This window comes from Aotus nancymaae, unplaced genomic scaffold (genome assembly GCF_030222135.1).
Source record: "Aotus nancymaae isolate 86718 unplaced genomic scaffold, 86718_ANA_hifiasm-v0.15.2.pri h1tg000036l, whole genome shotgun sequence".
In the NCBI taxonomy this organism is placed as follows: Eukaryota; Metazoa; Chordata; class Mammalia; order Primates; family Aotidae; genus Aotus; species Aotus nancymaae.
Window position 1 is genome coordinate 58,270,188 of NW_026988450.1, and position 9,794 is coordinate 58,279,981.

Here is a 9,794-nt window from a genome sequence, read left to right on the forward strand (position 1 = left end):
CGGCCCGCGCTGGTTAAATTCTCACATTATAGGCAGGGTGGCGAGACCCCGCCCCGGAAATGCGTGTTCTAGCTTTCTGTGTGCTTAGGTGCCCGAGCTACTGAGGGTCTAAGTCCGGGCAGCCGAAGAGTGTGGTAGGTAACGGTCGTCAGCGCAAGGGTCATTTCGTCGCTGGGAAGGGACGGCCCTCGCCCGCGGTGATGGTGGTGAGCTATGCCCGTGGTCCTCAGGGCCGGGACCCGGGCCCAGCCCAGGCTCCTTTCGATGTACTGTCTTTCGTTAGCGTCCCCAACCCGCGCTCGCGGGCCTATAGGGCTCTCCGACAGGGCGTGCTACCGGTGTTGGCCTGAAGCCAGTCCTCGCTTTGTTTTCTGGCTCCTCCCCTCCCGCCTCTCCCGCTGTCTCCGCCCTGTTCTATTTTCCCTAAGAATGTCTGAACTGGGAGGGATACCCTAGCGCCCTTGTTTTACCAGTGAGAAAACTGAGGCCTTTAAGAATTAAGTGACTTGTCCAAGGTCACTATCCGTATTTTAGGGGCCAAAACGAGATCAATTCAATATTCCAGGATCGGTATTGACTAGACTTTGTAGTTGTATTGAAAATGTTAGCCTCCAGTTACAAAAGCAAGCATTTCCTAGTTCTTACTCAACTCCTCCTTTTCCGTGTTCTTCTCAAAAAAGAAAATCAAAAAATCAACTCTGAAAACTCATTGCCAGTCTGAATTTTCATTAGGCCAGATGGGAGACAACAAAAGTAATCTCGTTAGTTACAGATTAGATGGGAAAACGTTAGTTTATGCGAAGTTTTATTTAATTTAAACTTTTAAGTGGCTTGAATGCTTTCAAAATCTAACTTTCCTTTCAGCATCTTTTTGGTTTGGGTTGTTGGTTTTTACTGAAAATTGAGGACTTTGTAGGTTAGGAATTAGTTTGAGTTTTGTTTTCTCCTTATTCCACCAGCAATGTGTGTGTAAACACACACACACTTAGTTTAGCACTTGTAATTGTGGGTTCATTCTAGTGAAGAGTAAAGCAAAGCACTTAGAGTCTTATCTGGTATTTATTTATTTATTTGTTTATTTGAGACGGAGTTTCGCTCTTGTTGCCCAGGCTAGAGTGCAATGGCGCGATCTTGGCCCACCAGAACTTCTGCCTCCCTGGTTAAAGCGATTCTCCTGCCTCAGTCTCCCAAGTAGCTGGAGTTACAGGCATGCACCACCACGCCCGGCTAATTTTGTATTTTTAGTAGAGACAAGGTTTCTCCTTGTTGGTCAGGCTGGTCTCAAACCCCCGACCTCAGGTGATCTGTCTGCTTCGGCCTCCCAAAGTGCTGAGATTACACGTGTGAGCGAGCTCGCTTGGCCTTATTATTATTATTTTTTTTACTAATAGTGTTTAATCTTTTTTTTGGTATTTTACATGATTTCTCCCAATTTTTGGTTGCAGCCAGTGTGCAGAAGTGATCGGCAGTTATGTTCAGTTTTGGAGCTTCAAAGTACTTGAGTTCAAATTCTGCCTTTACCACTTTCTATCTCTGTGCCTCAGTTTCCTCATCAGTAAAATACAAATTATTTTATTAACATAAATATGTAACAATACGTTCTGGGAATTAAATGTGATCTTTTTTTTTTTTTTTAAAGAAAACCCACACTGCATTAACCCAGTGCCAAGTACATAAGTGTTTAATAAAGAGTAATGATATTGTTAACACATTTGAAATGTATCACCCCTTCAACTGATAGAATGGTAAACATGTTAGGATGCTTGCCTAGAGGATTTAAAGAAAATGCTTTGTAAATGTTCTATATCTGAAAATTAATGTTGATATCCAGGTTAGCAAGATGAACAAAGATGCGCAGATGAGAGCAGCAATTAACCAAAAGTTGATAGAAACTGGAGAAAGAGAACGGTAAGTAATAGACTGTGTTAATAAATTACATTTCACCATCTTTAGTAGTTACCTTCTAAGAATCTAAGCAAGAAATGAAACATATCACTGGAAAGAATTACAGACTATTGAGATTATAAAACGTTTCTATTTCTAACATCTGGAAAAAATAATTTAGGTTTGTTCAGTATTGAAGGACTTGGAGGGAAGTGGTGATGTAGAAAGATGAGCAAGAAATGACACTTAAAGGATAATTTGACGGAGAAGAAAAAGCACATACCTTAATTACAGTTGGAGATATAATGATACCCGGGTTTTAACAGGGAGACAACGTTGTGAAACGAGCTTTGTTTATCAGACTCTTAACCTTGAAGTAGCAAGTGCTGTTTCTACTCTCTAAAACACTTTTCCTTCTTTTCCTTTTTAGCTAATTCTAGCTCATCAGGTCTAATTTATATATTGCCTCTTCAAGGAATGTTTTTATTAAGTCCCAAATACCTTGTTCCAAGGTAGCGTTTAATCATCATTGTATTCTCACCATCTACTTGGCTAGTTTGTGTCCTCCAGTATAATCTAAGTTCTTTAATGGCAAAAAACAACATTGTATACTCGGTGTCTAATGCTTTGTGTGGTTCATAATTAACCAAGTAAATATCTGCAGAATGAACAGGTTTAGAAGTACAAAGAAGGGGATGAGGAATCAAGAAAGGCTACCAGAAGCAGAGTTATAAAGTGAATAAGACAAATAGGTATAAGGAAGAGCGGGGGTCTTTCAACTCTACCTGGGCATTAAGGCAATCAGATACGAGCTTACATAATAATAAAAGAGGTACATCTGTTGCGGACTTTATTTTTGAATGATGGGCGTCATTAAAAGGTTTTAAGAAAGGGAGTGACTAGATCACGTTTACACTTTTAGGAATCTTACTCTCTTGGTGTGGAGCTTGGACTTGAAAGGGTCAAGATAGATGGAAGAAAAATGAGGTAGAAGATTATATAGGGTTGAAAATGGAAAGCTACAAAAATGGGAAAGAGATTTTAGAATTTTAATAAAATGTAGAAACAGCAATCCTAAAATGAGAAAGGAGGCATCTAGAACTGTGTCTTGGGTAACGTAAGAAGATAGTACTGCTGGTAATGAGTATGGATTATCTATTTTTGTTTGTTTGTTTTTTCATTCATGCAGCTTAAAGTTACTGAGTTTCTATTATATGCCATGCCCTGTTAACGTGTTGGAGGTAACAGTAGTAGTACTGCTGGTAATGAGTATGGATTATGTATTTTTGTTTGTTTGTTTTTTCATTCATGCAGCTTAAAGTTACTGAGTTTCTATTATATGCCATGCCCTGTTAACGTGTTGGAGGTAACAGTAGTAGACAAAAATGGAGTCTTTGTTTCATGGAGCTTACGTTCTTATGGGAGGAGACAGTTAAAAATGTGTAATATGTCAGATGGTGATGAGCACTAGAGAAACAATAAAGCAGAGAATAAAGAGGTGTAATATTTTAGATAGAAAAAACAACAAATCAGAAGGATATGAGGGAGTGCAGGGACTCTAAGTTCCTGAGATAGGAGCTTGCTTGGCATTTTTGAGGAGCACAGGGATGCTAGGGAAACTGAGTAAATTGGGTGAGGGAGACAGGAGGTAGTCAGTGGCATAGCTGGGGAGAAGGCAGATCATGTAGGCTGTCATAAAGTCTTGGAATTTTATTCTGAGTAAATTGGGAAGGCACTGGCGGTTTTTGAGCAGCAGGAGAAGACTTAAGTGTACAAGGGAAGAAGCAGGGAGACAACCTAGAATGCTGTAATAGTCTAGAGAAGAGATGATGGCTTGAACTAGGGTAGTAATGGCAAAGATGGTGAGAAACATACGAATTCTTGAACCCAATAGGATTTGCTCATAGATGGGTGTGTAGTGTTAACAAGGCAGCTGAGTGGAATGATAATGCAGAGATTCCTAGCCTGGAGAACCAGAAAAATGGAATTCCATTCTCAGAAGAAGAATGAACAGGGATGAAGTGTTATAGAGTCAAAAGTTTGATTTTGGCCCTATTAAGATTGAAATTCCTAATTAAATATCGAGTGAGAATGTCACATAGTGGATGTCTAGGTATAGCGAAAGTGGTTTGCTGGGAAAGAGAATTTGTTTGGGATATGACCTTTTTAAGCTGAAAAATTAAATGATTTAGGTTGAGGATTGAAGATTTGTAAAAGTGGGTGTGGCAAAAGGATTAGAAAATATTTTATTGCAACTGTGATGCCATTGGTTGCATATACACTGCTACTTTTTTCTTGAGAAAAAGAAAACACTGCCAATTAAATTATGAGAGGCATGCCAATTACTGAATCATTAAAATGTGGGGCAACAACAGTCTTACAGTCAATGAAATACAATTGTCATTTTGTAGTTCAGAAGCCCCATAGGCTGGGATCAAAAAAGGGGGTAGTCTGTGAAGTTAGAGGTGATGGGGGAAATAGAAGAGTGAAAGGATAAGAAGTTGAAGTTAAAGATGGATTTTGGAATTTGAAGATTTCAGAAGTGCAGCTGCTCCAAGTTCAGTTAATACTCTCTAGATATTGTAGAAGACCCATGATATACCTGTTGATATAGGATGGTAGAAAATATATAAGGTGGCCAAAAAAATAGAGCTTCTTGAAAAGTATTTTAGCCCCTCCACTTCATTTAATTTTACTCATTAAGTGAGACCCAGATGAAATGAAAGGCCCAGAATTTAAGTACTTGGCATAACATCAAATAATTAGCAATAGAACCAAGATTAGGCCACAGTTAAAGTTTTGTAACTGGAAGGCAGGAAATTTTTAGTTGAGCACTGAACCTTTGCTTCAAACATTCCTAAGATATTATACATTATTCAATTTGAAAACACTTCTTTTTCAACAGTCTCAAAGAGTTGCTGAGAGCTAAATTAATTGAATGTGGCTGGAAGGATCAGTTGAAGGCACACTGTAAAGGTAATCAGTTTCATTTGGAAGATAAACGAATCCCATTTTTCTGATCTGGATTGGTTTGGGGGTTATTTTAAGGTATATTGAGTACTCAAGCATAATTTTAAACAATATGGAATTTAATCTTGTAATGGTTTCCTCTTCTCAGGGGCATATGTAGACCTAATTCCCAAAGTTTTAGAAATTTTATCTGTTTTAAAACAAGTGAAGCATGAGCACTTAAGATTTTCTCTGGCATCAAAATGTGGAATCTTCTGTCTTTCAGCAACATTGTTATTTCTTATATTTTAATTTAACAAATGGACCACTTTAGATTGACAGACTTACAGAAATTATCTCTCTTCTGTCTTTAACGGTGTAAATTTGAAAAATTTGTCTATGAAAGCTCTTAGAGATTAAACTTAAGAAAAAAAAGTAGAAGGGAAGCTTGTTAAATTGCTGGGTATTGTTGATACCATTTGATAGATTACACTTTTCGCTAAGAGGAGCCTCTTTTCTGGCTCAGCTTTTGATATAATGGAATTCTGGATATTTTTAATGAGTCCCCATTGTGTTGTAATGGTTTCTACAAATAAAAATAATAAACTCTATGTAAACTGTGAGAAGGCAATGTGACAAATTAGCAAAAGCATAGACTTTAAAGCCATGCAGATTTTCATTACTAAAAGAATAGAGCTGGATTTCAACTCATGTCTGGATGACTTATTTAATCTTTAAGCCTCAGTTACCTCACCTGTGAAGTGGTAAAATGCCTAGCTGGTTAGATCATTGTGAATGTTAAATGTTGTAAAGCACTTAATAGAGATCTAGTAAATGTTAATTATAACAGTTTTAAGTTTCCAGCATTTTACAGATGTTAGACTTGAATATTACAGTTTAAATTCATTATGTGTTGCAATTATTTATTAAGTTACAAGTTATTTAGCTGAGACGTATGAACAGATTTTTATCTTTTAGATCTAGAGAATACTTGATGTGTTTGTGAGGTTGAATTAAATTTTCAGTGTCCTTTTTTTTTTTAAACCAGTCTGCACTTTAAAAACATGATCTTAACCCTTCCTCTATGAAAATCTTTCTTACAGATAATGATTTTAAATGATATGATTTGTTTTTTGCTTTTGCATAAGAGGTAATTAAAGAAAAAGGACTAGAACACGTTACTGTTGATGACTTGGTGGCTGAAATCACTCCAAAAGGCAGAGGTAAGGAATACAGATTGTGTTAAAGGAGACATGCTGCATATGTGATTTTTTTAAACTCTTGCTGATTCAGGTTTTCTTTCTTTTTGTAAGGAAAAACACTCTTTCCAGAATCATTTAGGTACCTGAATTGCCTCTTGTGGAAAGAGTTAAAATTGTCTACCTGCCTCACTAGCATAGTCTGGGAAGTAACAAATGAGATACTAGGTTTCAAGATTCTTGGACTCTAGAACAGTGCACCAATGCAAGTTGATACGGTTGTTCAAACAAATAATTTTTAAAATATGGGATTTTGTAGAGACAAATAGTACATAAATCTAGGATTTATAAACCTTATCAGATATGGCATGACTCAAATATTTAATAATTCAAAATCTTATTCCAGCCCCTGAGTCATTGCTTCTCTATCTCTTTCCTTTTTAAAAATTAATGAAGGTCTGTCTTCTTGAATGTCTACTTAAGAATTTGGTAACTCCATGACTTCATGTTCAGAGTAATTCATATTTAAGACTCACAATGCAGCGTTCTTAATTTCAGCCTTTAATGGGCTTGTTTACAGAAGGCAAGGGTAAGATAGGAAATATATTAAAACTGATGATGTGTAGTAAATGTTGTCAGGAGCTACATCATTGTTATCTTAGATATAACTACATTATTTTCATTTACTCTGATGAAGTTGGGGTTGTAACTGGAAGGTAAATTGGATGGCCTAAGTTGTTTTCTCACATAGAAATTGTGAAAAGAATTTAAGTGTAAAAAGTACGTAAGTTTGAAAATTATTACTACAGAACATGAATTTTTAACTCTTCCCTGCTGGGAATAAGCTACAGAATCCCGTGGTCCTTTTCAGCCATCCCTATAGTCCTGTTTACAACTGGAAAACCTGACTTTTTCTTCACATATGTCTCAGGGAAAGGGAAAAAAAATTATTGTTCCCCTTGTGAATTTATATTTTTAAATTTCTCTAATTTCTTTTTGTTGTTGTTGTTTTGTTTTCTTCTGTGACTTGCACTTAGTCTGTTAACATTATTTAGGAACCAGCTATACTGGTTAGAAACTATCCTTTACTTCTCCTTCTGTACTTGAACCTTGAATATTTCAATGTCTTGTAGCTCACCAGCTAGAGAATAAGCAAATACAGAAAAGAGAAGTAAAAATAGATGATTTAGCTTATGTTTTTAGTCTTCTTACAGTTACTAAGAGTAAACTTTTTTTTTCAGAGTTAATTCACTTTATTTTTCTTGTATAAAAACCCTTTGTTGTAGCCACAGCTGGAGCCTGGGTTCTCTGCACAGAGACATATTTTTTAACACGGTAAAATTGTCATTTTTTTAGTTCACAGTTCTGTGAACTTTATACATATGTATAGGCTCATGTAGCTACCATATCAGAATACAGAACAAACAGTTCCCTCACCCCTAAAACCTCCCTCATGGTATTCCTTTATAGTCACATCTTATTTCAAGGCAACTAACTGCTCCTGTTCTCAATCACCATAATTTTGATTTAAGCTATTTTTAGTATACATATTGATAACATTTCCAGTAGACTTGAATTAATTATGTGGTCTTGATTTGTAGGTAGGCTTAAACTAAACAGTTTATAAAGAGGAAAATCTTTCTTATTAGATTTGTATAATTTTTAATGGAAATATTGAACTGTATCTGAGATTTTCCATTTCCCCTGAATACAAGTAAATACATTAGACGTTTTAGTTAATCCCCTTTTTTGCATTTATGATTTAATGTTCTGAATAGATAATTGTCAAATGGATCAAAAGTATAACATGACTGTTGTAATTTTTTGGATTTTTGCTAGCTCACAGTATATATAAATACAGATATCTTCTAAAACATACCAGTTTATACTCCAGCTAATATGAGACTGCTTCCTTAGTCTTGCCAACACAATGTTGCCAACACAGTATGTGTATATACATATATATTTTACCTATGTATATACTTAAAAAATATATTATAGGTTTATATGTATTACATATGAATATATTTAAATGCATATTTTTATATATGTATAAATATATATACCTGTATATTTTTTTATTTTTGAGATAGGGTCTTGCTTTGTCACCCAGGATGGAGTGCAGTGGCATGATCATGGCTCACTGCAGCCTTGACCGCCCAGGCTTAAGTGATCCTTCTGCCTCAGCCTTCCAAGTAGCTGGGACCACAGACACACACCATCATGCTCCACTAATTTTTTTAGTTTTTGTAGAGACAGGGTTTCACCATGTTACGCAGGCTGGTCTTGAACTCCCAGGGTCAGGCAGTCCTCCTGCCTCAACCTTCCAGACTGTTGAGATTATAGGCATGAACCATCACACCCAGCCAACACAGTATATTATTGACCTTTGTATCTTTGCCCATGATTGGTAAAATATGCTATCTGAATGTGGTTTTAATTTCATTTCTCTTCTGAGATTCAGACCCTTTTATGTTCAGGATCTCTCCTTTTCTTCATTTCTTTTGCTATTAGCTTTTTGATCTTTTCCTTATCAGTGTGAAACAACTGTACAATAGAAAGATCACCTTTTTCTGTAAGAACGTTTCCCCAGTTTTTATCGTTTGGATTTGCTTATGGAGATTTTTATTAAGCATAAATTGTTACTGTGTTTTAATCAAATATTTCCATCTGTTATAGCCTCTGCATTTAAAAATGGTGTTCTTTACTCCTAGTTTAAAGAATATTCTCGTGTTCCCATCAACATGCAGTGCGTTTAGGTATTGATAGTTTATTTTAAAAAATGAATTGCAAGTAGACACTTTGCTTTGTCAGATAATGTTACCTATTTTTTAAATTGACCTTGAGGGTTATTTATGAAATTCTTATGTTGTTTATCAGATCTTAAATTGGCATGTATTAATTGGAACCTTCTTACTCTTATTTTTTTTTATTTTTGTATTTCAGCCCTGGTACCTGACAGTGTAAAGAAGGAGCTCCTACAAAGAATAAGAACATTCCTTGCTCAGCATGCCAGCCTTTAAGATTGAATTAGATTGTGTTGTTCTGTGGTTTTATTTCTGAAAGTAAAACTTGCCATAAATTAGAAAACAGTTTCCCAAAATAAAATCCTTTTTTGTATGATGGTATACACTTTTCAGTAATGATGTATACATTGTATTGATTTTTTTCCCTAAATGTGTTATTTTAATAAATATCTCATGAATGAGTTTGAAGTTTGCTTGGATTTTGAAATGAATGGGACTTTGTCTTTATTACTAATTCACCAAATTTGTTGAGAGAGAAAGCAATTAATGTAGTTTAAGTATTTAGTATGTACAGTTCTCTGTGTTAACAGCTGAGAAGTAAGCAACCTTTTCTGACTGCATATGGTGTATTCCTCTTTTGAGTCCCCATAATATTTTATAAATTGTAATGCCCCATCTTGTACGACAGTTGTCTTATTCATATTGTTTATATACTGAGGGATAGGACTGGGTCTTACTCATCTTTATGTGCCTTCCTTATGCTTCAAAGAATTTACCATCTAATGGAAGAGAACATTTGCAAGTTGGCTTCATACCAAGCTCCTTCCACATACTCTACTCATCTGAACTTTGAATGCAGAATCTATAAATTGCATCCCCACATACTAAGGTCAAGGAAGAACTTAATGGGAAGTAATCTCCACCCATTAGCTTTACTCTGACATCAGGATTGCCAAATCCAATGGATTCCTGTCTGTTATGTGACTTCTACTGGAAAATGCGAATGTTGACCATC

General features: G+C 35.8%; 1 protein-coding gene across 2 annotated transcripts; it reads left to right on the forward strand.

Moving 5' to 3' along the window:
• The first annotated feature begins 58 nt into the window (after positions 1-58).
• Positions 59-9,247, forward strand: ENY2 (ENY2 transcription and export complex 2 subunit). 2 transcript variants are annotated; one of them, XM_064384532.1, is made up of 5 exons: positions 59-134; positions 1,832-1,908; positions 4,790-4,860; positions 5,982-6,056; positions 8,979-9,247. In XM_064384532.1, exons 2-5 carry the CDS (start codon positions 1,841-1,843, stop codon positions 9,053-9,055), a joined length of 291 nt encoding a protein of 96 aa, XP_064240602.1. In that variant the 5' UTR covers positions 59-134; positions 1,832-1,840; the 3' UTR covers positions 9,056-9,247. The 2 variants fall into 2 exon arrangements, with proteins under 2 accessions (XP_064240602.1, XP_021527009.1); XM_021671334.2 differs by having other exon boundaries at positions 61-206.
• The last annotated feature ends 547 nt before the right edge of the window (positions 9,248-9,794 follow it).

Coding starts and splice junctions, on each gene's coding strand:
- ENY2 (XM_021671334.2), top strand. Junction 4,861..5,981: donor GTTGAAGGCACACTGTAAAG/GTAATCAGTTTC, acceptor CTTTTGCATAAG/AGGTAATTAAAGAAAAAGGA. Junction 6,057..8,978: donor AATCACTCCAAAAGGCAGAG/GTAAGGAATACA, acceptor TTTGTATTTCAG/CCCTGGTACCTGACAGTGTA.